General features: G+C 48.8%; 2 protein-coding genes across 3 annotated transcripts in view; both read right to left on the reverse strand.

Annotated features, from left to right (window-relative positions):
* TAC3 (tachykinin 3) overlaps positions 1–6,001 on the reverse strand; it is a 19,707-nt gene extending 13,706 nt beyond the window's left edge. The window contains exon 1 of the mRNA XM_011988522.1: positions 5,888–6,001. The gene's annotated coding sequence lies outside the window, so the exon portion shown is untranslated. The remainder of the gene's footprint in view (positions 1–5,887) is intronic.
* On the reverse strand, positions 5,639–27,801 carry MYO1A (myosin IA). Of its 2 annotated transcripts, XM_011988518.1 has the most exons (29): positions 27,755–27,801; positions 26,926–27,146; positions 25,260–25,393; positions 25,039–25,154; positions 24,677–24,771; positions 24,353–24,457; positions 24,111–24,157; positions 23,911–23,974; positions 23,609–23,707; positions 21,163–21,266; positions 20,913–21,060; positions 20,297–20,415; positions 20,129–20,215; positions 18,541–18,606; positions 18,295–18,399; positions 16,321–16,383; positions 15,918–16,118; positions 15,521–15,747; positions 14,981–15,181; positions 14,660–14,753; positions 14,079–14,228; positions 13,909–13,977; positions 13,444–13,518; positions 8,163–8,297; positions 7,327–7,433; positions 6,858–6,990; positions 6,553–6,705; positions 6,250–6,377; positions 5,639–5,999 (listed from the first exon to the last, which is right to left on the reverse strand). In XM_011988518.1, the coding sequence occupies exons 3-29, from the start codon at positions 25,371–25,373 to the stop codon at positions 5,873–5,875; spliced, it is 3,132 nt and encodes a 1,043-aa protein (XP_011843908.1). In that variant the 5' UTR covers positions 25,374–25,393; positions 26,926–27,146; positions 27,755–27,801; the 3' UTR covers positions 5,639–5,872. The 2 variants fall into 2 exon arrangements, with proteins under 2 accessions (XP_011843908.1, XP_011843909.1); XM_011988519.1 differs by lacking the exons at positions 24,111–24,157; positions 25,039–25,154; positions 25,260–25,393; positions 26,926–27,146; positions 27,755–27,801 and having other exon boundaries at positions 5,736–5,999; positions 24,677–24,880.

A 27,801-nucleotide genomic window follows, 5' to 3' on the forward strand; every position in this document is an offset into this window, starting at 1 on the left:
TATATATATATATATATATATATATAAACTGGCAATTTCCCCTATATCTTTGGGTCTTCATTCTAAAGGCGCTCATATATACATATTAAATAAATTTATCTCCCTTTTCTCCTATGAATCAATTAGTCTCACGTCAGTGATTTTCAGCAAACTTTTAGGAGGCCACGTGTCTTGGCCCTCACAACACCAATTCCCATGTCTGAGTCCAGTTCAGTAGATGTGGACCCTGGGCCTCTTTCCCCACCTTGTTCATCCAACAGCTCCTTGCCTTTTAACCTTCAGGCTTGACTCCTGGGCTAAAACAGTTTCAGGCAGGCACCCCTCCCCACCTAGGACCACCAGGCTCAGGCCCCTGAGGGTTACAAGGTGAGCTGAGCATCCCCTCCAGTCCTCTCCCGTCCCCCTCCCTGAGGGAGCTGCCCCATCACATTGGTCCTTGTGAGTGTCACACCCCTCCCCTGCTGTTGGGCAAAGAAAGCTCCAGTGTCAGCCTCCCTCCACTCCTCAGCAGTGCTCATGCCTCTCCCACCTCAATCCTTCTTGACCCCTGAATTAACTGGACTTACCTGCATCCTTCTAGAGTTCTTTTATGCTTCCTGATGTAATCTCAGAGAAGATGAACAGAACTCGATAACTGTGCCGCCCCATCCCCTCCCCAGCCTTGATCTCTTTTTTTTTTTTCCTTTTTTTTTTTTTTTTTTTTGAGACAGAATCTCACACTGCCACCCAGGTTGGAGTGCAATGGTTCAATCTTGGCTCACTGCATCCTCCGCCTCCCAGGTTCACACGATTCTTCTGCTTCAGCCTCCCAAGTAGCTGGGATTACAGGTGCACACCACCATACCTGGCTAATTTTTTTGTACTTTTAGTAGAGAGGGGTTTCACTACGTTGGCCAGACTGGTCTCGAACTCCTGATCTCGTGATCCTCCAGCCTCAGCCTCCCAAAGTATTGGGATTACAGGCATGAGCCACCGCCCCCGGCCTTGATCTCTTAATTGCTTCCCTTTTTCCTCAGAGTTACATTTTCCCCACTCTAATCTGTCTCTTCTGCAGTTCAGGCATCTTCTTCTCTAACCTTTCAAGCCTCTTGTTCACACCCCACACTGATGAGGGAGATTATCTGCTTATTTCTCACCCAAGGGAGAGAGCCCTAGGGGAGAGTCAGAGCCAGGATCAGAGCCAAGAGCCAGAGCCAGATGCTGCTGCTGAATGAAACAGCGGAGATGCAAAAGCAAAGCCAGAGCCATCCGTCAGCCCAGTGTTTGTAATGGGTACAGGGTTTGAATGTTTGCAGGGTGCTCTGGTGTGGAGCAGTCCATCTGGTTTTCATCACCATGACCATGTAAGTAGGAAATATTCTGATTTTCCATATGAGAAAAAGGCCCAGAAGGTTCAGTCACTTGCTCTAGCACATATGGCTACTAATCAGTGAAGAACAGCCTCAAATCCAGGTTTGTCTCACCCCAGGTCTCCCACTTTTTTTTACTGCACTGGCATAAACTTTGACCTGTGAGGGAACAGTTAACTGTCCCAGAGGGAATGGGGAGCCCCCCTCTCCAAGAGACTTGAATATTTGGGACCTTCTGCTCTTCTACATCTTGAGATTGGGAAAGAACTGTATCTTTATCACATATTTACTACCAAAACAATCTGTGCAACAAGCCCTTCCCCAATCACCCTATTTAAAATTATCACCACCCCAAAACTCCATATATCTCACTCCCATTTTTCCCTTCATGAACTTATTACATCCACCACACTAAGTATTTTACTTATTGTCTTTCTACCACCACTCCCACCCAGAAATACAAGTGTCATGATGGCAAGAATTTTTGTCTGTTTTGTTTGCTACTGTATCCCTCACTTTATAATGTTTGACATAAAATAGGTGCTCAATAAAAATACATTTACAAGGCTGGACATGGTGGCTTATGCCCATACTCCCAGCACTTTAGGAGGGCGAGGTGGGAGAATTGCTTGAAGCCAGAAGTTCGAGACCAGTCTGAGCAACACAGCAAGTAAGACCCCATCTCTACAAAAACATTTTTAAAAATTAGTCAGGCATGGTGGCGCACGCCTGTGGTCCCAGCTATTCCAGAGGCTGAGGCAGGAGGATCACTTGAGCCCAGGAGGTTGAGGCTGTAATGAGCTATAATTGCATTGCTGTACTCCAGCCTGGGCAACAAAGTAAGACTCTGTCTCCTAAAAGAAGAAAAAATGTTATTTACAAAATGAACAAGGAAGCCAGAGCCAAGTTTCTTGTATCACAGTCAAAAACATGAATCCACCATGGAACCTCTCAAGTGCTGCTGGCGTCCTGAAATGTTTGTCTCCCACCCCACCCGAGAACTTAGACTGTACTGACAGAAGTCACTGGCTACATAGGGACCCGTGTTCATCCCAAAGTGAGGACAGCAGCTGGGTCTCAAGGCCTCTTTATTACACAAGATGCTAATGGGACTCATTAAAAGCTTCTCATTACCCAGCTAATTACTGGGCTATGTGGGCAAAGAACATGGGCCAGGACCCAGGGTTGGGAGCATTTGGTAGGATGAGAAGTGGGAAGCTGTTTACATGCAAATGGCATGACTGTTTCACTCCTGTGAGGAGCCCAGGTGCTGTTCCTAATTGGATCCATCCATCTCCCTCCTCCTCCTCTCCTAACCCCACCAATCTGGAGCTGGAGGCCCAAGCTAAGCAGGCTGAAGGGAGTTGCGTGTGCAAGAGGAGGAGGTGTTAAGCCAAGAGCTGAGGACCAAAAGCCTCCTGGGTCCAATCTCTGCATCCAATCCTCTCCCCGACCAACCCATCCATCCCTGCTCCCAAGCCCTGGCACCAGGGAAGCAGGGCTTCAGCAAAGGTCCACCATAAATAATGTCCTTTGATGATGCAGCATCTCAAAGAGGATGGCAGGAGCCAAGGATGGTGGCAGGGGGCAGGGAACAAGGGGATGGCAGGGAGAGCTGATCACCCCTTGATCTCTGGGATTAGCAAAGACTTGAAAGAGCTAATGCTAGGCTATGTTGGAGAAGTGATGAGGGAGGGAGGTATTGGAGGGCTAGGACAGCCTGGGCTTCATTTTGCCTACAAATCATATGGAAATGACACGTAAAGTGGGTGTTGCGGCTATAGAGTGCCCAAGTGTTTTTTCTTGAACACCCACCCTTTATTTGAGCCACATCTCAGATGATGTCCCTGGCCTAGAGGAGCAGGGTACTTGGAGTCCAGGGTCCTTAGCAGCTCTTCCCCTGCAACTTCCCCTCTTTGCTGCTACGATGGGTTAGGGATGAGGCCAGGAAAAGGTGTGTACAGTTGTGCTGTGATGAGACAGGTTAGTCAGCAATTCACTAAGGGCCAGAGGTAGAAGCAGACCCTCTAGCTTGTGCACACGAGATGGCCTGAATATATCCACCACAGGCACAACTTGTGGACTCTCTCAAAATCCCAGAGGGGTACTGGCGAGGGGAGGGCAGGGCTAGGGTCATATGTGACACTGGGTGGAGATACCAATGAAGAGTGGAAGGATGACAGCATTCTATGTCCTGCCATGTCCTGCAGCCAGGAGACAGCTGGAGAAAACCCCACAGAGCAAGGAACAAGAGGCCCTCAGAGCCTGGGGAAGAAATGGACTAAGCCAGGAGGACTGAACTAGAGCTGGTTTAAGCTGTGAGATGCTAGGATGGCTCCTCATGGGTTAGGGGAATCCAGGATGGCTTGTGCCCCTCAGAGGCCGAAACAACCCAGACCCTGACAGCGCTGAACTGGCAGAAGGGAAAGGGCTAGGAGAGAAGAGGCAGGGCTGGGGAGGGGAGGACTGGTAGCAGAACTCCAGCTTCTCCCACAGTGATGGAGCTAATTCCAACCCTGTAATACAGGTGGGGAAAGTGAGTCCCTATTGGTTTCAGGGGATGAAAACACACACTCGGGCTCCAGAAAAGAGGCAGAGACAGGAAAGAGGAGGAGGAAGGAAGAGACAGAAGAGTAAAGGAGGAGGGGAGTGCCTTCCCTTCCTCGAACTCCAGTCCATCCACATGATGGGCACATTGAGGACAAGGGTGAGGGCCCTAGCCCTTCCCCTCTCCCACCACCCACAGCCCAGGGAGCTGACAGTGCCTTTAGCCCTGTGAAGGGAAATGCAGGATAGGGAGCAGCAGCTGCATGTTCTCCTGAAATTGCTTCTGAAAATGACCACTTCACTGGGAAAGTGACGACAATTTGGGCCCTGGGAGCAGGAGATGAGATGGAAAGCGGGGGCGATGAGGCGCAGGTCACCACCCCCCTCTCGGCCAGATAGGCCCTTCTCGGCCTGATTCTGAGAAGTCAAGGATGGGGAGAGCTGTTGGGGGGTGGGAGAAGGCTGGTCAGAACCTGAGTTACCCCTATTCTGAACAGAGCCACCCTTCTCCCAAACAAGGCAGGCTCTAGCCCCTCACCCGCCTGAAAACAGATGATTCCCCAGGTCCTATCTCAGCTTAGAGCAGGGTGTGCCAGAAGCAAGTGGCTTGTGCTCGGAGAGCAGATTAATCTGCAGGCAGGAAGAGAAGTTAATCAGTTCTCCCTGGCCAGCATGATAGCCGGGCCGTGAGCTGCCTGCAGATGGAAGTCAAGTGGAGGGAGACCCCAGTCTCAAGGCACAGTGAGTTCAGGGAAGGAAGTGGGAAGAGGTAGGCAAGGTAGAGATCTTGAAAGGAGGAAGAGACAGCCAGAGACAAAAACAAAGGCAGCCCCTGGTAAGCTCTCACAGACCACAGATCTAAATTTTACTGTGAATATATGAGCAGCTTGTTCCCCAAAGGTAGAGGCCAGGATGGTGAGAGGCTGAGACAAGACAGAATCTATGAGAAAATAGATATGAGGGGGAGTAGAAAAATATTTACAGCATTTTACAAAATATTACATATTGATATCAGTCAGAGCCCACAGAAACAGGGACAATGAGACGGTGTGAGATAGTTGGGAGGGTGAGAAAAAGATAATGACGATGATGCAGGAAAAATAAAGGAAGAGGAGAGGAAAGGGCCAGGTCACAGGGATGGGAGGGTCTTGATGAGGGAGCCTCCCAGTGAAGGGCCACCTGCTGCAGGCCCCAGCTGTGGGACAGCGACGAGCAAGATAACTGTTGGCAGCAGTTTGGCATCTCGGGTGTGTGAGAAGGAAGGGGGTGTTGGGGAGGCTGGTGTGATGCAGCCCTGTGTTGTGTGTGGGAGTAGAGGGGGTGATGGCGCTCTCCCACGTTCAGGAGACCCTGCATTCCGCAGCACTCCTAGCATACATAAGCCCTCCAGCCTTGGGCCACTTTTCAGGCTAAATCGCCAAAGGATCCCAGTTTCTGCCCAGATAGCGATGCTCACTTCTTCCCTCCAGGGACACACTTAATGAATCAGTCCACTGGCCACCTGAGACCTAAGCCCCATCCTTAACTCCCCCCGCAGCCCCTCCACCCACCACAGTCTCTCTAAACACCCCCCAGAGCTCAGCCGGTCAAGGAGCCCGGAGACAATTTCCCTTCTTTTCCTTTCTCATTACCTCACTAGCTGGCTCCAAGGAGCTTGAGGAGGAAAAAGGGCATGGGGGCAGGGGTCTAAGTACACCTGGGTGAAAAGATAGGGGGAACAGGGACCCACCCACCCTGACTGAACCTTTCCAAGCCACATGTTTTATTAGTGAGCAAAGAGGCTGAGGGTTGGAGGAAGCTACTTTTGGAGGAGAGAACAGGAAGGGTTTGGGACAAGGGTCCTCTTCAAGGGTAGTTTAATCCCCAAGCCATGCCCCACGATCAGAGGGGTTAGAGACCCTCCCACACAGGAGGGCAGAGGGGGTTAATGCTGGTTTGGGAGGAAGCAGCTGCAGTCTCTGCATGGCGCCCCCTCCTCACTGCACTGTCACCTCCAGGCAACGACTCCCCTTCTTCTTGCAGTGTAGCTTGCTGTTGTCACCACCTACGGGGCCCTGGATGACCTTGACAGCCACACTGTTCTCCTTGAACCTCATTGAAAACCTGGAGAGGGAACAGAAAAACCAAATCTAGTGCCCATCCCCTCACCCCGACTCCCGCATTTCCATGATGGCTCCCCTATCATGCGAGTCAGAGGGCTTGAGGCCCCAAGAACCTGGGTGGGGGCCTGAGAAACACCTCCAAGCCCCACCCTGCTCTGCCCTACATGCTTTGCTTTCTGATCCCGGTCACAATGACCATTAGCCTGGCTGTCTACCCTAAGCCGCCCTTTACCCCCAACTCATGGCCTCACTTCTCAGTCACGGTAACTGCAAGCTGCCTCTGTGTGGCATCCAGCACAGCCCGGTACATTTTGGTCAGCAGTTCAATCACATGCTCGCTGACCAGCAGGAAGTCCCCCTTGGAGCCCACCGATGACATCTTAGGAAGAGGGAAAAATAGCAGGAAAGGGATTCATTTTTTCTCTCCAGCAGCACCTGAGGGACATCAAAGGCCCAGAGCGAAAGGTCTGGTCCCCATCACCTCCAGCCTTCCCCAGCTCTGGGATGCATACCACCTTCTCCAGTCCAAGGCCTGCCCCACCCAGCTCTGATACCTCACTCAGATGCAAGCTAAAGAGCCCATCCTTGAAGCTGGTGACTGACACCCCAGCCACATTGTCTAGCCCAATGACAATTTTGGCCTGGGACTTCTTGGTGTCTGTGAGAATCACATGGCCCTTGGTCAGGAGGAGAATCCGAGAAGAAGTCTAGGGACGGAACAGGAAAGGGTAAGGAAAGGCAGGATTAATTGCCCCCACTGCACCTGGCAGGGCGCAAACACAGCCTGCCATCCACTCTGCAGATGCCAGAAAACAGCTCTGCAGTAGCTGTGGGAGGAGTTCAGCCTGCAGACCCTTACCTTGCCATTGCCACGATTGACCTTCTTCACAGCCTCTGCCATCAGAACAGGCCCTTCCTCCCCACCTTTCAGCTTCTGCAGCTTGGGGTTCCCTTGCAGCCCAATGTAGTCACCACAGAATGGAATGGGGACACTGAGAACACACGGGAGGTGTGCAGCAGAGACAAGCCCACAGGCCTCTCCCCACCCCCAGAGTTCCCATTCTAGTCCTCCTGGGCCCTTCCCCCACGTCCATGTATCCTCTGTCAGTGTCCACAGAGCACAGTCCGGGACCAAGACATCAGCACCACCTGGAGAGTTGTTAGAAAGGCAAATTTTGGTCCCCACCCCAAGACCTGCTGGATCAGAGACTCTGAGGAGGGACATAGCACCTGGGGATGACAATCCTGCCAGGTGATTCTGAGGCAGGCTCAAGTTTGAGAAGCACTGCTTGATGGAACTGGCTGTGCAGGGTCTGGGAGGCCCTCACCTCTGGGGATATGAAGCCTTCTTGCCCTTGAACAGTTCACTGGCACAGAGCTTTTCCCTCAGGATCTCTACCTGCTTCGGGGACAGCTGATCCCGGAACCTCTTGCACTGTGAGGAAGAAGGAACAGGAGCTAAAATCATGGAGTGGGAGGGCAGGGCTGGGGAGGGAGGTGAGAAACATCGACTAGAAGACCCTACGAGAGGAGAGAGACTGAGGAAAAAGGACAGGCACTAGACACCTCAGGGAGAGGCCAGGGCTGGAGGACCATTGAGGAGGAGTACAGAAACCGAGGGAGGCTGGGGTAGGGAATGGACACCATCAAATAAAAGCACCAGGAGGGCTCTATGCTCAGCTCTCAGGGCAAGGCTTAGCCCCAGACAGGTGCTGAATAAGCATTTCCTGAATAAAAGAACAAATTATATGATGCTAAGTGAAAGGAGCCAGACACAAAAGGACAAATACGATATGATTCCTACTTATATGAGGCACCTAGAAAAGTGAAATGCATAGAAACAGAAAGTAGATTATAGGATATCAGGGGCTAGGGGAATGGGAGAATAGCGGGTTATTGCATAATGGGTACAGAGTTTCAGTTTGGGGTGATGAAAAACGTGTATGGAGATGGATGGCAGTGATGGCTGCAGAACAACATGAATGTCGCTCATGCCACTGAACTATACACTTAAACACCGTTAAAATGGTAGATTGTATGTTATGTACATATTACCACAATTTTTTTAATGAGAAAAAAATAGAAGAGGGAGGCAAAAGAGGAAAATCAGGGTGAGGGGGAAAAAAAGATGAAATGAGAGGAGGGGTGCCTGGGATCCACTTGCCTTCCACTGGTAGAAGAGTTGCTGCAGCTCCTGATTCGCTGTGCTGAGGCACTTGTAGGGGGCGGCTGGCCATGTCTTGTCCAAGATGTTTGTGGATGGCAAATTGTTCTTCAGCCCCAGTAGGAATTTCTGTACCTGGTTTGGGAGCAGGGGGATTGGGAGTAGAGTGATGAGAAGAAACACTTCCTGACAGGCAAACTGGCACCCAGATCCTGCCACTTCAAAGGAGGAGACTAACCCACAGTGAGAAGCAAGGGGTGGAGCTGAAGAAATGGAAGGGAGTCACCTCCTGGATCTTTTTCAGCGTGAGGTGCAAGCTTGAGGCCGGGAGGTAAGAGCATGAATAGGAGACTGGAGGGAGAGAAAGATTAGTTCCAACCAGAGACCTGCTACCCAGGGCAGTGAGGTAAGAGGAACCAATATGAAAGCTGGTTTCAAAGTTTTGCTCCTGTAGCTTTCTATTCCCTCTGTTCACAATTACCTACGGGTGGCAGCCACTGTCTGTGTCGGCTGTTGGCTAGGTACCAAATTTCCCCTCCTCTCAAATCAGTCAAGTCCAAACATGTCAGCCTCCATTCAAAGGAAGAAGGAACAAATAAAGGAGCAAAGGAGAAAGAGCAAATGAAGGTTCAGGGAGGCAATGAAGAGGCCCAGAACTTCAGAGCCCCCATTCCTCTCTTAAGCCTTGGGATCCAGACCCTCGAACAACAAAGAGGGGCTATGAGCAAATGTGTCTCATGTCTGAATGAGTAATAGTCAGGGTCCTAACCACGGTCAAAAATCCAATCAGTGGAGGTCAGTTACAATTTGCTCCAGCCTCTGTCCAAGATCCCATGCTCTTCCTCCTTCTCTCTGGCCTTTCCCAAGGTTTCACTGGAAGTGCTTTTCTCTCCCTGCTTTCCTCCCTGACACTTAGACCTCAGCCTCATGTCGTAGGACCTCTGCATTCCCCGGGCACATCACCCAGACAGGACTCTTTCCCATGCCCCTACCCAGCCCACACATGATCACTGTGTGCCTTGGCTCAACTCTGCCAACCTGGGAGATCAGCTCAAAGCCCTCCCTGATTCCCCAAGCCCCAGATTGCCTCTCCTTTCTTTGAAGCCCCACAGCAATTTGCCTACATTCATCTTTGTACTATAGTTATTTGCATGGAAAACAGCTCCCTTTTCTAGACACTGAGTCCTTATAAGGCAGGATCCCAGGTCTCACATTTTTTTTCACTATTCAACATTTTTTGAGTGTCCACTTAGTGCCTGGCACTGTTCTAGGTATTGGGACATAACAGTCAACAAAGTCTTCATTTTCACTGGATTTACATTCTACTATAGGGTGGAGAAGGGGACCAACTACACAAGCAAATAAATATAGAGGGTGATGTCAGATAATGGCATCTGCTGTGATGCAAAGAAGTAGACCCTGAGGCAGGAATCACTGGCAGCATATTCCAGAGACATTAAAAAGCCAGGGTGTGCAAAAATTAGCTGGGCATGGTGGCGCATGCCTGTACTCCCAGCTACTCTAGAGGCTGAGACAGGAGAATCGCTTGAACCCGGGAGGCGGAGGTTGCAGCGAGCCAAGATAGCACTACTGCACTCCAGCCTGGGTGACGGAGCAAGACTCTGTCTAAAAACAAAAGAAAGGGTGACCGGAATCACTTGAGCAGGAAAAAAGGATCAGAGAGTAGGTCGGGGCAGATCATGATGGGCCTTGTAGGCTGTGGTAAGGAGTGAAATGGAACACCATTGGAGAATTCATGCAGAAGAGTAGCATAATATGATGTTTTTAAAATTCAATATAGCTTATTATTTTGAAAGTTTTTTTAACTTACAGAAAAGTTGAAAAAAGATACAATTAACATCTGTATACTGTATGCTCCTCATCGAAATTCACCAACTGATAATGTTAACACCTTGCACTATCTGTGTACTCTAACACATATACACATGTGTGCATATAAATACATGCATATACACATTTACACAAATCCTTGCCACCCTACCATCCTAAACTAGGTTATAGATACCATGACATTTTACCCTAAAACATCAGCATGCCTCTCCCAAGAACTGGAACATTCTCTTACATGATCATAACTCCATCATCACACCTAAGAAAATCAACATCATTCATCCAACAGTGATCCACAGTCAGATTTCTCTACATGTCCTTTACAAACTTATAAACATGTCCTTTTAAGCTTTGTTTTATTTTTCCTTTTCCAGGATCCAGTGAAGCTTCAACCATGACTGTTTAGTCTCCCCCAATCTAGAATGACTGTTTAGTCTCCCCCAATCTAGAATGAGGATTCTTAAGTTTTTGTTTTTGTCTCTTTTTTGGAGACAGGGTTTTGCTCTGTCACCCAGGCTGGAGTGCAGTGCCACCATCACAGCTCACTGCAGCCTTGCCCTCCCAGGTTCAAGTGATCCTTCCACCTCAGCCTTCCAAGTAGCTGGGACTACAGGTACGAGCCACCACACTCACCTAATTTTTAAAATTTTTTTGTAGTGTCTAGGTCTCACTATGTTGCCCAGACTGGTCACAAATTCCTGGGCTCAAGCAATATTCCCGCCTCAGCCTCCCGAAGTGCCAGGATTACAGGAGTGAGTCACCCTGCCTGGCCAAGGTTTTACATCCCATAGAGCACCTAGCAACCTGTTTGTTTATGGCACAGAATTACTGAAGATATAAAAAATGACTTGATTTTTGGCACTTCTAAATGTCTGAAATTTTTATGAAAATGTTTTACTAAGATATCAGGTTAAAAAATTAAAATAGAAAGAGGCAGAACACAGTATATTGCTGTAACTGCAGGAACTATCCAAGCTCATTGTAGCTTCCACTACAGGTCTGGTGGGTTTGGTGGGTTTGGGATCTGGGTCTGGAAAGGCCTCCACGACTGGAGTCCCCAGTCCCTGGTCTGATTTTATTTATTAATAATTCAAAAAACATGCCTAAGCATCTGTCATAATCCCCTTTGTTCCAATTAATGTGGAGCCTCTGAAGGCTTTCTTCTTTTCATTGTTTTTTCTAGATTAGAAAGTTCTGCCCTTTCCTATGCAGCCCTCCTGCTCCCAGGTCTGCCTAGGGCCACGGGTTGCCCAGGCCTCTATTGATGAGGGGCAGTCTTTGGCAGTGGTTAAAAGCTCTAGAGTCAAATAATTTATAACCCAGCTTTACCACTTACAGCTGTGGAACCCCTGGCAAGTTATTTAACTTCCCTGAGCCTTGGCTTTTTAACTATAAAATGGGAGAAAGAAAAGAGCCTACCTCACAGGGTTGGTGAAAGTATTAGAGTCAATGCACGTAAAGAGCTTAATGCATAGTAGATGTTCAAAATGGGTAAGGCCGGGTGCAGTGGCTCACGCCTGTAATCCCAGCACTTTGGGAGGCCAAGGCGAGCGGATCGCTTGAGCTCAGGAGTTTGAGACCAGCCTGGGCAACATGGTGAAACCATATCTTTACCAAAAACACAAAAAATTAGCCAGGCGTGGTGGCATGTGCCTGTGGTCTCAGCTACTGGGGAGGCTGAGGCTGAAGGACGGCTTGAGCCCAGGAGATGGAGGTTGCAGTGAGGCGAGATCATGCTTACTGCATTTCCAGCCTGGGCGACACAGCAAGATTCCATCTCAAAAAAAAAAAAAATAGGCTGGGTGCAGTGGCTCACACCGGTAATCCTAGCACTTTGGGAGGTCGAGATGGGCAGATCACTTGAGGTCAGGAGTTTAAGACCAGCCTGGCCAACATGGTGAAACTCTGTCTCTACTAAAAATACAAAAATTAGCTGGGCATGGTGGTGCACGCCTGTAATCCCAGCTCAGGAGGCTGAGGCAGGATAATCGCTTGAACCTGGGAAGCGGAGGTTGCAGTGAGCCAAGATCACACCATTTACTCCAGCCTGGGCGACAAGAGTGAAACTCTGTCTCAAAAAGTAAATAAATAAATAAATAAATAAATAAATAAATAAATAAATAAATAACAAATGATAATGGATACTAGCGTTAGTTACAGTCAAGGCAGTGGCAAATTGGAATAGTCAGAAACACTGGGGGGATCAGTGCCCAGTGGCTGCAGACTTCTATGGGGGTGTGATTTATTGAGACCCTGGCCTAAACCCAGCAGCTTCTGGGTTGACAATTAGTAGCTGCCTGACAATATACAGATGAAAGAAAGGAGGAAGAATGGCAGTCAGGAGGTAACAGCAAAATCAGATTACAAGTCTCAGGTGTGTAGCAAGAAGCATGTATGGTGGGAAGGCAGCTACTCTGGCACCAGCACAAGAGGTGAACAGGCAACTGAAGAGACCTGGAAGATGGAAATTCCCTGGGGAGGGGAAAAGAACGAGCAAATGAAGTCTCAGGAAGGCAAAAAAGAGGCCCAGAGCTTCAGAGCCCCCATTCCTCCCTTGAGCTGAGGGATCCAGACTCTCAAACAACAAAGAGGGGCTGCAAGCAAACATGTCTTATGTCTGAATGAGCACAGTCAGGGTCCTAACTATGGTCAAAAACCCAGTCAGCAGAGGTCGGTTACAATTTGCTCCAGCCTCTGTCCAAGATCCCATGCTCTTCCTCCTCTCTGGCCTTTCCCAAGGTTTCATTGGAAGTGCTTCTCCCTCCCTGGTCTCCTCCCTGACACTTCTCAGAAGCACTATTGCTATCCGACTGATGTCTCCAGAAGTTACTCTTCTCTGTCCCTGTTTTTCTCCCCCTGGGAACTGCCTGTAAGTTTGAATGTGTAGGCCTTCCAGGTAGGTCTTCCCACCCAGCCTGACCCACGTCCTCCAGAATTAGGATAGGTCCTTCCTGAGATTTACTTTCTGACTTGCCAACAATAGTTTCAGAGGAAGTAGAAGGAAGACACAATTCCCCCACTTTCACCCCAACCGTAAAATGTATCTTGGGAGGTTGGGCTAGTTAATGTGCAGATCACTCTACTCTTCAATGAGGCTTAGCCTCTTCAACTGTTGTTAAACATCCAGCCCCAAGCTCTTCACAAGCCTATTTGACCATAGACCAGATGATGGGTGTGCTGAGACCCCTTCCTGCCACAAGGTTGCCTGGAGTGTCCACTCATGCCAAAATGCTATCTGATTCTGCCCCTGAGTACAAGGTACTGGGGCCTGGTCCCTACAGGTAGCTGCCCTCTTCTCCTAGGACTTAACTACATGCAGACTGAGGAAACTCTTGGGGGAAAGCTTTGGGTTGCCTCTTCTCAAACCCCTCTCCCAAACCTGTGCCTCCCTGCTCCATCCCTAACATCCACCCTAACCCATACCACTTACCATGCTCTTGTAGATGAAATCTGCCAAGGTGAGGGCAGCCTCTGACCGGAAATATTTGCGATAATTCTTTCGGGCCTGGCAGAAAAGTACAAAAAAGTAGCCAAAGTGAAGATAGGCAGATTCTGGAAGAGGTTCTACTATTTTTTAACCACACAAAGACCTGAGTAAGATAAAGAGCTGAGACTGTAGCTGGAAGGAGGTAGTAAAGTCAGACAAGTTGGCAGTGAGGACACTTAGAGCAGAAGGCAAAGTTCTGCTGCCAAGTTAGGCATCTACACACCCAGACACCTACACAGGTCTCCCCTATAGGCCTCTCACTCCCAGATACCCACCCACACATGGACGGACTGATACACAGAAGTACAGCCTGGGTGCAGGCAGGACTAGCTCTCTGCTGCTCTAGCCAGCAGGTGGCACAATCCAGGAGGAACAATGTGAGGAAGCCTCTCTTCCACTCTCCATTACCTTCCACCCTCTCACAAAGGCCTGGATCAATAACACGGATGCCTTTATCTTCCCATAGTGTTTCTTTTGCTGTAGAAAACATGGGAGTTGTTAGAAAAACAGCATCTCCTGAGCCACCTTCCATCCTCCCTATTAGAGTGAACACAGTCGGATTTTGGGGGTGACCATACCACATTTCCCCGAAACCAAGCAGAGATGAGGATCTGACTCTTTCGCATCAGCTGGTAGTGGGTGCGGCAGCGCCAGCCTCGGTAAATCTTCTGAATGAGTGTGGCCAGCTGCTGGAGTCTCAGGCGCCTCTGTTCTTCGAGGTAGAAAAGCTGTGGAGAGGTGGAAGAGACTGGCTCAGGGGAACAGTACTGTCCTCTCCTATACCCCACAGTACTTAGGCTTCCCAACTAGGCCTTATTTGATCATTCCTTTGTCTTCTTAGTTCATTTATTTATTCATTCAGTAAACAAGTATCTACTGAACTCTAACTTTGTAGCTAGATGTTGATCACTCCGACCCTCAAGGGCTCTGCCTCAGGCAGAGGCACTTAGAACCTTGCAGCACCGAGCTCCCCAGACTCAGGGCAGTGTAGGAACCCAACAGTTCAGTTCCCAGGGATACGGTTCCTACAGACAGGAAGCTTCCCATCTACTATCCATTCCAGGTTATACATGCTCCCACCCCCTCCAGCCTTTCTCAAGTGGGCTTTCACTCTTCCACCTTCCACCCTCACCAAATGCAAGTGCACTCTCTAACTCACAGTCTTGGGGCTTCTAATGAATATCTTTGTCTTGCCAAAGGCCAGCTCCCCCGAGGACATGCTCAGCTCCCCCAGGACCTTCTCGACACCTTCCCTATGGAAGCAGATGACAGAAAGCTGCAGAGGGGTATCTCAAGAGAGAGTCCTCTTCCACCTTTCCCCTAATCCTTTTAGCCTCCAAGAAGTGATCATTCAATTCATTCTTCCAAGTATCCATTCACCCAGCTTCAGCAGATGTGCACTGCACCTCCAGGTCTCTTCCTCCAGAGATGCTTTCTGCACTGCCCTTTCCTGATGCCCAGTCTCCCCATGGGGTCTTACCGGTCTCCTCCATTCCAGTGAGGCCAGGTGCTCCGGCTCAGCAATCGGTACCTCTCCAGGAAGGGCCCGTAACCCTGGCGGTGGGCATAGCCTGCCCGTCGCACCCGCACATTCTCCAGCAGTCCCAGGTACCGAGCCTGGGTTGCCACCAGGTCTGAAGAGAACTGACCTCGCTGCTGATGCTCATTGGGCTTTATGCACCTGGTGGGAGGCAGCGTAAGGCACAGGCTTCAGGAGTTGACACCATTGACAGTGTAATCCATCATGTTCCCCTATGCTGCACACAGTCCACTTCATTGAAAATTTTCAAAGAAAGTAGACACACTGGCCTCCCCAGTTTCACTCGCTTCTATGTATTCCCTACTGAATCTGATGCTTTCTCACTGGGATTCTCAGCTCCTTATCTGACTGTTTTCTGTGAGGAAAGGACCTCTGATATCCTTATTCCAGAAGCCTCCCACACGGACATGTTGTATAGCGCATGGACCCTGCACATGCCATCACATATGTAGCATGTTCCCCTGCACGCCAGCATGTCACCTGATGTAGTTGGGGTTCTTGGAATACAGGTTCTTCATGAGGATGGCCACAGAACTCTTGAACTGGGCCCCAGCAGTCGGGGGGCGTTTGAGAGATGCCTGCTTAGGATTGCCCTCAGGAAACAAGGACCGAAGGAGGGGGTGCTGGGCCTTCCACATGGCCTGTGACAGGTCTCGGAAGAGTAGGTCATTATTCTTGTCAATAAAGTTGGTCACATTGTATGTCACCTGTAAAGGAGCAGCTATCGGTTTGGAGACCCCACAACCTTGTCCCAGCACTTGGCCCTCCCAGTCTCATTGTGAAGTATTCCAGACTCTCACCTTCCCCAGGTTCCTCCCCCATTGCCTTCAGCCTGGGCTTGGGCCCTAATCTCTGCCCTCCAGCCCTGCCATTTCACCTTGCCCGCATAGTGGCAGATGCGAAAGCAGCTGAGGCCCATGGTGTGGTCATATTGACGCTGGGCATTCTGGGTGACTTTGCTCTCATAGTGGCCATGCTTGGAGAAGAGCTGGTTCAGCTTTGCTAGGAAAGTGGAGTCACTGACCACCCCAGGCCGCAGGCATTCCTCATCCAACATGGCCAGGATACCTCGCTGATTCTGGGCCAGGGGAACAAAAGAAGGCCAACCTAAATCTGGTCCTCCAAGATGTCCACGTTCTCACTGCTGCCCCCTTTCTCCACTCTTATCTTCTGCCTTCTTTACTGTCCCTACCAAGTGGGGAGTCAGGGAGAGAGACAGGGGAAGGATGTTCAGGCAGTCTGGAAGAGGAAGTCCCACAGATAAGAGAATGATAACTCACATGCTCAATGAGGTTACAAATGATGCCATTATCAAAGTAGTCCACCTTTGTCCACGGTATGCCCTGGTCAGGGGAAACAATTACAGGGAACAGGTCCAAGACAAGCCTCCAGAGACCTCACCAGATCCAGCCTTTCACCCACCCAACAAAGGACATCAGAAAGTCCCATAATTCAGAGGGGTCCTTGGTATGATTTCTATTTACGTCCCCATCCCTCCAAGGTTGGTGGAGAATCTGTGGGGTGGGTAGACAGACACACGGAAGGAACTGGAGCAGCTGTGACAGAGGGTGAGACAATGCAGAGATCCCTGTAGGTGGTGTAGGGTGGAGAGGGAAGTGTAACATGTTGAGTGAAGATTAGGATAGAGATTTCCCATGTGGGAGTGGGGAAGGATCCATGTGTATGTGGAACAGCGGCCACACTACTCTGTGCTCTTTAAAACCACAGCATGTGAGTGAGAGTTTATCATCAAACAACAAGGCTAATTTGATACATCTTCAAAGATCTACATCTGTGATTCTCAAACTTCAGTGTGCATCACAATCACCTGGAGGGCTGTTAAAATACAAATTGCTGGGTCCCACTCCCCAAGTTTCTGATTCAACAGGTCTGGGATGTGGGCCTGGAATCTGTATTTCCAACATGTTTCCAAGTGATTTTGATGCTGCTGGTCCAGGACCACCCTTTAGGAACCACTTTATCTACATGAGACTTTTAGACTATATAATGTTTTGAAAAGCAAGAATGGTGCAAAAGCAGAAGACCCAAAGATAATTGTTCTCTACTTTGGGGACTTGCTGGGCATCAGGTCTACAGACAGGACAGCTCCTGACCCCACCCAAGGGTCAGATGCTCTAGGCTGGGACATTCTCAAGTATGGCTGGGAAGCATAGGTCTTTCTTTCCTCCCTCTATCACAGGTCTTTAGAGAAAACAGAACTAAATTAAGTTGCCCTCCCACTTCATCCCCCATATACCTTCCCCAACCAGTTAAAGGAATTATGATATCCTTAAAATACTATGTTGTTGTAAAAAAGCATCCTTACATACTGATATGGAAAGATCTTGTTATGCGATGACGACAAGGTACAGAACAGAGTGTATTTACTGCCATTTGTATAGATTTTATGGGGAAATATATTTACAAATTTGCTTGCATATGCGTAAGAGACTTCTGGAAGGAGGCCCATGTTGGTTGCCTCTGAGTGGGGAGGAGAACTAGGAGGCTAGGGGCAGAAGCAGGAGGGAACGTTTCCTTATATATTTTTTAAGCTTTTTGAATTTTGAAGCATGGGAATGTATTATGTATTTGATCATTTAAATCGTTAAAATTAAAACACACAAAACAACTAAAAAAACTTTTTCACACATTGTGACCACATTGCCTGAAATTCTGTTACAAATGATTCCTGAGAGCTCACAAGGGAACATCCCTGGGAGGGTTTTGATGAGTGAGACTCTCAGCCATTCACACTTTGAAGGGAATGAGCTCAGTCAGAGAGCTTTTCTAACACCTAGCCATAGAAATTGGAGCCATGTGGCATTTTTGGTAAGGAAGTCTGGGATCATGGTGTTACCAGAAAGGACAGCAACTGTAGCTAGGGCCTGGGGGAGACCAAGGACTCTGAGATGTTAGAGAAGGGCACAGAAAGAGATGTGCTTGGGCCAAGCCCAGGAGAAATGTCCTTTTTATATTTGGCTCACAGTCTGCCATAGGCCAAGCACAGCTGTCACTTCCTTCTTGTCAGGACTTTCCACACGTGCACCCTGGGAGGCCAGGGAAATGCAGAATGGAGAGCAGAGGATTAGGGCTACTTGGTAATGCTGGAATGATCTACTCTGCAAGGGAAACATTTTGTCCTCTGTGTTCCCATCTGGGGATGACTTAGAGGAAATTGTGATCAAGAAGAAAGGAAGCTCTGGCATATGCCTAGAAGTTGTTTAAGAGGGGAAAGTAGAAAAGACTTAGTTTACTTCTCTCTCATATTCCTCTTGCTCTTCTTTCAAGGTCATCTCTATGAACACCTGCTGCAGCTTCTCATTGCAGTAGTTGATCACAAATTGCTCAAAGCTATTATCCTGAGAGAGGGAGCACAGGTTAGAGAGCTCACTCCAAGACTTTCTCCCTCTCAGCCCTACCTCCCCCCACTCGCATCCCCCCTGTGAGCCTGTCCACCTCTAATCCTAGGGGAGCAGGGTTTTGAGGTGAGGCACTCTCACCTCTAATATCTCAAAACCGTAGATATCAAGGACTCCCATTACCTTCTTCTTTTCCCCGATGCCCACCTGAAGAGGACAGAAAGATAAATCTGAGGACAGGCCCCCTCTGCACGCCAGGCCAGGTCCTCCTGGAGCGGATGGGGTTGGAGTAGGGGGCAAACAGAACTAGAAAGAGCTTTGCCAAACTGGAAAGGAATTGTTGTGATTTTACTCTTGCTCCTCCATACACTAGAGAACAAAACAAAGAGGGAGGCAAGAAGGAAAAGGAAGATACGGATCGATTCCAGGATGGTGCTACAATGGTACCAGGTAGAAAGACAATAAAACCTCTCAGGACAATAACCATCTCTTACATTTGTAGAGCATTTTAAAAAAGATTCCATGTCTTTATTTATCATAATCTTATAAGGTGCTTTTATTGCCATTTTACAGATGAAAAAGTCAAATTTCAGAAGGATAGGTACTTATCCAAGCCTAGACTCAAATCCCTTCTTATTCTACTACCTTTCAGTAATAGCTTCTAAATAGATGGCACTTCCATGTGGAAAATTTGTTAATAACAACTTTACTGAATATAATTCACATACCACATATAATTCAGTGGCTTTTTAGTATATTCAATAGGTTGTACAACCATCACCACTACCTAATTTCAGAACATTTTCATCACCCCGCAAAAGAAATCCTATACCCATTATTAGTCACTCCCCATACCCCTATTTCCCCCAGCCCTTGGCAGTCATTGATCTACTTCCCATCTCTATGAATTTGCCTATTCTGGACATTTCATATGAATGGAATCAAACAAAATGTGGTCTTTTGTGACAAGCTTCTTTCACTCAGCATAATGTTTTCAAGGCTCATCAATCTTGAAGCGTGTATCAGTACTTCATTCTTTTTATGGACAAATAACATTCTTTTGTACAGATACACCACATTTTATCTCTTCATCAGCTGATGGACAGTTGGGCTGTTTCTACTTTTTGGCTATTACAAATAAGGCTTCTATGAACATTTGTGTACAAATTTTAGCTGAGGACATCTAATTTCAGTTTTCTTGGGTATATACCTAGGAGTGGGAATTGTGGTATCATATAGTAACTATTTATATAATTTATCTGATCCTCATTAAACCCTGTGAAGCAGGTAGGCATGCATTAGTGTTTCTTAGTTTTTTATTTAATTTACTTTTTTTCATAAAATATAGAGTTGGGGTCTCACTATATTGCCCAGGCTGGTCTTGAACTACTGAGCTCAAGCGATCCTCCCACCTCAGCCTCCCAAAGTCCTGGGATGCCCAGCATATTAAAGTTTCTTAGTGGGCGTTTCCAAATCAGGACAGTGAGGCCCAGAATCTTTGTGATATTGAAAGTCCACATGACTTTCAATTAAGTAAGTAGATGATAGATCCAGATTGTCTAACTCAAAAGCCCGTGATGTTTCCATGACAACACACTGTTGGAAGGAACTGTACCCTCCCATCATCCTCCCCACTCTGCTCATCTCAGAAACCAAGGTATAGGGCTAGTGACAGGGCAAGAAGGTGAGGCAGACAGGAGAGCATGGAGAAAGGAGAGCGGCCACTTGCCTTGATGCTCTCATTGATTCGATTCACTATCCAGTCGAAGAGGCGGCTGTAGACATTCTTAGCCAGGGCATCCCGAGCATACTGAGCCTGTGGATGAGGCCCAGCTGGTTAGGGCGGCATCACAGAACAAGGTCAAATCAACCCCCTCCACTCCAGTGAGCCCCTTACCTGCATGACATTCAGTGCAGTGACCACCTTTTCCTTGGCTGTTTCCATGGTCCTCGAGCACAAAGCTCTCTCTAGTTCTTCTGAATTCAAGCCCACAGTCTCCCCAATCTCCCGAACACCTGGGGTAATGAGAAAGTACAGCGTGTCCTTAGAGGCAGTTTTCTCTCAGGGGAGGGAGTGCGATCTGATAAGTGAAACTGCCTGAGAGACTGGTGTCCTGGGGTCTCACTGGAGAAGTCATTGCAGCCAACCCAGAACATGGCCCTGGAGGAATCTCAGGGAGTTGGGGGGCAGGAGAAAGGGGATCTGGGCATTTTGCATGTATCATCTACTTTAATATGAGAATCTCCTGAATTAGGTGTGATTATCCCCATTCTGCAGAAGGATCAACTCAGACTCAGAGAATTTCCAGACCTAGATATATCAAATTTCAAAAGCTCATTCCCATATGCTTCATCGGGAGCTCTCAGTGAGTCTGTTTAGGGGAGAACTCGGGAGTGGGCTGAGTGGGACTGCATCAGGGTGAGATCAATTATGCTAGAGATGGCAGAAGGACACGACTTGCAGTAGGAGATTAAGGATCTGGGTAGGGGCTCCAGCAGGGTGGGATGCAGACCTCTCCCATCACGGATGCCACTTGCTGGTGTCCCATTGGCCTGGAACTCATCAGCTACCAACACGTTCCCCAGCTTTAGCACCATGGATGTCACCTCTAGCACTTGTTGAATCTCCTCCTCCGAGAACCCAATCACTGCCATTGCACTCTTAGGCAGAAAGCAGAAATCAAAAGCTGAACTGTTAGTGCCAGTCCAATGAGAATAGAGGATGACCTAAAGGCCCAAGCCTGCCCCACCCCGGGCACCCACCTGTACAGCCCTGAAGCTGGAGGCGTCGTCCAAGCCATCCACTCTGGATACTTCCTGATTCAGATAGGCATAGCCAGTTGTATCCCGCTCGAGCTTCAGGGCCTCTGGGAGGGCCAGTGTTGGGGAAGAGGGTTAGTACCCAAGGCTCTCTGGAGCCCTCCAGCCTTGACACCTCACAGCCCTTGCCCTAATGGATTCATTCATTTATTCAAAGGAGTCATTTTTGTTTTGGGTTCTTCCCCTGCCTCGTTTGATTTGGGATCATTAATTCCTGTGATGACAGAATAATTTTTTGTTGTTGTTGAGACAGGGTCTCACTCCGTCACACAGGCTGGAGGGTAGTAGTGTGATCTCGGCTCACTGCAAGCTCCACTTCCCAGGTTCAAGTGATTCTCGTGCCTCAGCCTCCTGTGTAGCTGGGACTACAGGTGAGTGCCACCACGCCTGGCTAATTTTGGTATTTTTAGTAGAGATGGGGTTTCTCCATGTTGGCCAGGCTGGTCTCGACTCCTGGACTCCACCTGCCTCAGCCGCTCAAAGTGCTAGGATTACAGGCATGAGTCACTGCACTCGGCCTGATAAACTAAAATTTTAAGTACACTTTTAAGTAGTGTTTAGGGTTTTGATGCTCATATTGGTTGGGTTTTCCCCCAACTTTTATGAAACAAAACCCTCATTTTACTCTTCTCCCTATCCTCAGGGTTCTAAATAATAAAAATAAACAAGCAACCCTTCCATCCTACGCAAGTGCCTCTGGAGGGTGAAGGAAAGGGGAGAAGGGTAAGCTCATATCTCCTGCCTGCCCCCAGCCTCAACTGTCAGCCTGGGTTGCTCATTCATTGTTTGAACACCAAATACCAATAAAGTGGCAGGTAGCATGTTCCCCGACCCTGACACCTCTTCTGAAAAGTTTTCTCTGATGCTGAGGCACTGAGCCAAATGACTCTCTTGCATTCCCCACTGGTGAATATATATCCCAGCCCATATCATATGGGCTAGGTTTTGTTTTTTTCTGTCTCTCCCACAAATGAGCAACTTGTGTGTTGGGACTGTGTTTCTCATCTCCATATTCTGTGTGCCTTTCTGGCATGCAGGAACTTTTCTTTTTAATAAACGAATCAAGTGAATTATCAAAGCTGTTTCCCTAGGATGGGAGGGATTGGGTTAATCATGGAGTTCGAGGGATGTCAATTATCTGGTATGCAAATGATCTGAGAATCAGGGAGCGTCCTTCAAACTATAAGCTAATGGTAGCTCCCCCGGCACACAAATTTTGAAACAAGAGCCTGCTAAGGAGGGGTATCTGGAGAGAGAATGAGTCAGAAAGTCTGGGGATGATGATACCTGGGAGACCTCATCTAGAGTTGATTTAAACCAACAAGTGACAGACCAACCAGAACAAGACACTAATGCCCATGATGCAGACAAGTTGAACACAACCAAAACTATTAAGCCAGGAATGAGCATGAGATCTGCAGGTGTTCCTGAAGATCATAGAGATCTCCAAGAGTGGAAAAGGAGATAGCACAGGTCTAGCATAGAATCACCAGAAACCAAAGAGACATTCTTGGGGGCCAGACACCCACAGTGCTCACAGCCAGAGGGGAGAATGGGAGGCAAACTCCAGTAGGCTTAAAGTCCACCAGACCCTCCAGTGATGCCCACCCAGAGCCACTTCAGGCCAGTACAGCATCCAGGCTGTAATGGACCCTTCCTCAGACCAAGCCAAGGGGCTGTAGGTCTTCTGCTCTTATAGCCTGCTGCACAGGCCTGATGGCCCCGATCACACCATATTACAATGGATCTGCTCACACACCTGTTATCCCTAGAAGACTATAAGTTCTTCGAGGACAGGGTCATGTCTTACTCAAATCTGTATCCCTAGAGGCTAGCATAATATTCGATCATAGGTGTTCAAGAGATGTTGAATGAATGAATGAATGAATGAATGAATGAATGAATGAATGAATGAAAATCAGGAACACGGTCCTAGGTGAGGCAAATGTAGACCCAGGACAGCTTCAACTGGAGCTCACTGAAAGTTCCTGAACACTTACAACATTCTGCCTGCTTCCCTGTTTTAATTAAATCCCCTTAAGTTGAAGGTAGGAAGGAAAGTAGATGGAGACAACTGTTTCATATTTGAAGCCAGCTCAGGAAAAGCAGAACCCAGGCAGGAAAGAGGAACAAGAACAGTGAAGAGGCAAGAAGGCATATCCCTAGTAATAAAACCCCAGAAAAAGATGATAACATAGGGGTAAAGGAATTTGTTCCCAACAATGAGTGGGTGAGGCTCAGAATGGGAAATGCAGCAAGGAAAATCTGGGAGGTTCAAGGGAAGAGGGCTACAGGGGCCCAGAGGGAACAGGGGTTCTGGGACTGAATGGAGGTTGGGGACTTTGCCATGTGTCACTCATGAGAACACTTTCCCCATGCAGGCACATACTCAGCAGCTGTGCATCTGCTCCAGCCAGCAGCTGATAGAAGATGTGGAAGTTCCTTTCTCCTTTGAGCTGTTTCACTACTCGGGATTTCTCAAGCAGATCTGGCAGAGAATTAGAAAATAACATCCTGAGGGCCTGGGAGATGCCGTAGCTTCCCTCTAACTCTGCCCCCATCACTGGCATTCCTAGTGGTTGGGAAGTCTCCTTGATATTTAACATTCTGTCTTTCTACAGGAACAGATTAGCAGAAAGGGCCATGTGAGGCAGGTGGAAGACAGGTGAGTAGAATTGGGGAGACACATACAGTTTGTGATGACACCACCGAGGGGGGATCCCTTGAAGTCAAATTCAATATCCATGTACTTTCCCTTCAGAGAGAGACCAGAGAGAGAAAGACTTAGCTTCTTCCTCTTCTCACCACCCTGCCCGGGAGGGGTCTGTGCCACATTCTTCCCTCTCAAGCCCCCACATCATCTCCTCCCAGGTGGGGAGACATTTACTCACAAATCGGGAGGAATTGTTGTTGCGAATGGTCTTGGCATTGCCAAAAGCTACAAAGATGAGGAGGGGAGAAGTGAAACTCTAGAGAAGGGAAAGGAGGAAGGGCTTCCAGTCCTCATGACAATCTCGGATTTTTTGGGGCTGAACAAGAGAGGTGATTTTGCAGCACTGGGGAAGAGGGTCTAGGGTTTAGTGATTCTGGAGGTTAGGTGGAGGGTGAAGAGGGCAGAGAGCAGAATTCTCACCCTCCAGCACTGGATTAGACTGCAGCAGCTGCTCCTTCACAGAGTTCACCTGCTCTCCTTTCCCACAGATGGCAGCCACATAAGACATCACCAGCTTGCTGGCCTCTGTGCAGGAGAAACACTCTCGTGGGTCCCTACCCAGGACCAGCCCATCCCCCCATCTCCTTAACTTCCCTCACCCCAGCGCCTCACCACCCCTTGGAGTCAGATAAAGTGGGAAGGAAGTTCTGTGGGGTAAAGGTTCAGGTCTAGGTCTGGCTTGGAAAGAGACAAGGAGGCAGTTCCAGAGGTGACTCCATGTGTTCCCCCAGCCAGGGGCCTCACCAGTCTTGCCCGATCCACTCTCGCCTGTGATGAGGATACACTGGTCTCGGTCCCTGTCCCTCAGTGACTGATACGCCACATTTGCCAATGCGTAGCTTGTGGGGAGGAAGTGGGCAATGACTATTGTGGAACCAGTTCAAGACACCATCTTTCACTCAATCTCCAGCATGCAGGTTCATCCACTCTCTCTACTTGGAGCAGACTGGGCAAGATGTGACAGGCCTTGGAAGGGGCCTCCAGAAGGCCAGGGAAGGAAGGGGCAGCTGGAGAAGCCCCTTCAGGGGAAGGGACAAAGGAAATTAGGATGACTCAGTGTCAAGAAGCTGGGGCCCTGTCAGTCTTCCCTTGGTCCCCCTACTCACATATGGGGCTTCAGCTCATAGAAAGTATAGTCTCGATATTTGGCGATGAACTCTGGCCCATAGATGGGAAGCTGCTGATAGGGATTCACCGAGATCACCACATTCCCAATGTAGGTCTGGAGCCAGGAAGAAGGTGAAGGGAATGAGCTGGAGGGTGAGGTGGGTGCCTGTGACCTCTCCAGCCACATATCCACAGCCAGAGGCACCCATATGACACTCACATAAATCTCCTTGCTTTCATAGCGAAGCTGAAGATTCTTGAGCAGGGATTCCTCCACCAAGGGTTCCAGGAGGACAAGATCCTCCACCCCCACAGAACCGTCCAGGAGAGGCATGTCCAGAGGGGCCACTGATCCTGGAGATAAGAGGCACAGTTTGCTGATGTCCACTCAGCTTTAGGGACCAATAACTGTTTGAGGGGAGGATGGCAGAAGGACGAAAAGAGCCTTCCTCTCTTCCTACCCTGGCCCTAAAGAGAGCCCCCAACCTAGGAGAGGCCTCTGGACCAGCCCAAGCTAAGGGAGGCTGAAACTCTCAGCAGAAGGTTGGGGGGATCCTCTGGGTTACAGTTGGTAGAGGTAGGGCAGGGGCGGGACAGGAACACCTGCCTCTGACCACCAGGGGAAGGCAGGCACCCAGTGGGCTACAACTGGGGAAGCGGAGTTGTGACTGAAGGAGAGAGGGCTGAGGAGGAAAGTGTAAGTGAAGACTTGTGCTGCCGCCAGGTACAGAAAGCCCTCTCTCTCCTGCACTGGGCCCTGGCCAGGGTCCAGACTCCCTATCTCCCCTCAGTGCTTCTTCTCAACACTTTACTTCTCACAGCCCCTATTAAAGACACCCAACCTACCCATACCCATTTCAGAAGTTCTTCCAAAGGTCTCTCCTCCCCTGGCATTGCTACAGTGAGCTTCATTTTTAAAATGGGAACTGGACAAGGCAGAATTATAGAGGACAGAGGCAGGAGTTCCTCCATAAGAGACTGGAATTTCCCAAAGAAAATGAAAGTGGGGTTTGCTTCCACAACAAACAGGCAGTTGTCAGGACCTCTGGATGTGTTACATGTCTGTCTCTATTTTTCCATCTCCAGCTTTTACACCCACTCCTATAAGCTTCTGGCATGGACTTTGCCCCAGATGGACACACCCAGCTTCTTGGGGAAGTGGGCAAGGAGGAGCAGAGTTGGAACTACAGGGAGGGTGGTGGGGCTTGGCCCCCACACAGTAGGCACATAGCATGTGTTCCCTAAGGAGGAAACCCGGCCCTCCTCAGTCTTTCCTGTAAGACTGAGTAGGCAGAGTGGCCAGGCACAGGACAGAATTATTAGTACAATGGTCAATGCCACTCCCAAACAGGAATGAAAGAGACACATTGTCCTACGCTATTGCATCTCTGAACCCGGGTCGGAGAGGGGAGGAAGCAGGAATGGAAGTGGGGCAAGAAGGGGCACAGGCTTCCTTCTCCCTTCACTTAGCTTTCCCCAAGCTCTAGGAAAAGAAAGCACTTGTCACTTCTCAGAAGGACACAACTGAGGAAGTAATAAGAATATCAATAATAGTCTCTAGGAATCATGCAGCGTTTACCATGAACTGGGCACGACTCTAAGCACTGTACAAACACTAATTCATTTAGTGCTTACAATATCCCCACGAAGTAGATACTATTTTTGTATTTTCTAGATTTTACAAAAAGTTAAGTCCTTTAACTAACTTGGCAGGGAAGGGTGAGAAGCAGAAGGTGGGTCGGGAGCAGGCATCTTCTTTGGATTTAGATTTGAAGGGAGTGGGAATGCGACTGGTTGAGGGTGGTGAAGGGCAAAAGACAACAGGCCCCTGATGGGGCACCTCAAGGTGTTAAAGAGAAGCAGTGACAGGTCAAGGCAGGACTCACCCAACACTGGAACTAGGGTATAACTTCACTGTCCTTTGGAGAATGGTGGATGAAATCTCAATTTGACAGGAATGGGGCATAGGAGTCCCGGCCCCGGGATGGAGAGGTGGTTTAATGGGAGCTGTCCATGGTGCAGGGAAGCCGGGAAAGAGGCTGGCCTCCTCTTGCCAGTGTCCACTCTTCTGATCTTCCCTTTTGCTGCCTCTTCCAGCCCAGGCTCCCTGTGCCAGTCAAACCAGGAGAGGCCGGAGATGGCTGATCAGCACAAAGTCCAGACTGTTCCTGCTGAGGGTGTGGCTCACTTAACCCTTCACAGGCCTGAAGCCCCAGAGGGAGACACTCAAGCTCCCTCTAGGTAGGAAAGGGTATCTGGCTGGCATTAGCTGAGAGGCTTAACTAAAGGAGGGTTCTTGCTCCATTGTCTCCCAAATTTGGAAACGAAAGCTGGAAGAATGGAATTTATAGCCAAGGAAAATATTTCCCAAAGAGAAGTCAGGAATTTTGTCAAGGGCAGGTAGGGCCCAGTGCGGTTGTTCATGGCTGTACTCCCAGCACTTTGGGAGGCCAAGGCGGGAGGATCACTTGAACCCAGGAGTTCAAGACCACCCTGGGCAACATGGCGAGACACGTCTTTACAAAAGTCTTCCTAGCAAAAAAACAGTACCTCCCTCATACCTAATCTTCCTATCTTATTGGGAGTCAGGGGATGTTAACGAGATTACTTGGAGAGCTAAGCAGACAAAATCCCCAAATTCTTCTCCACTTCCCTTCCCCCATGAATCAGACCCCATCATAGGGACCCAAAGATTAAAGTGATTAGTAATAATACCTTGTATGTATATAGATGTCCCAGTTTCATTAAACTCCCCCGTCATT

The sequence above is a fragment of the Mandrillus leucophaeus genome, unplaced genomic scaffold (assembly GCF_000951045.1).
Source record: "Mandrillus leucophaeus isolate KB7577 unplaced genomic scaffold, Mleu.le_1.0 Scaffold332, whole genome shotgun sequence".
Classification (NCBI taxonomy): domain Eukaryota; kingdom Metazoa; phylum Chordata; class Mammalia; order Primates; family Cercopithecidae; genus Mandrillus; species Mandrillus leucophaeus.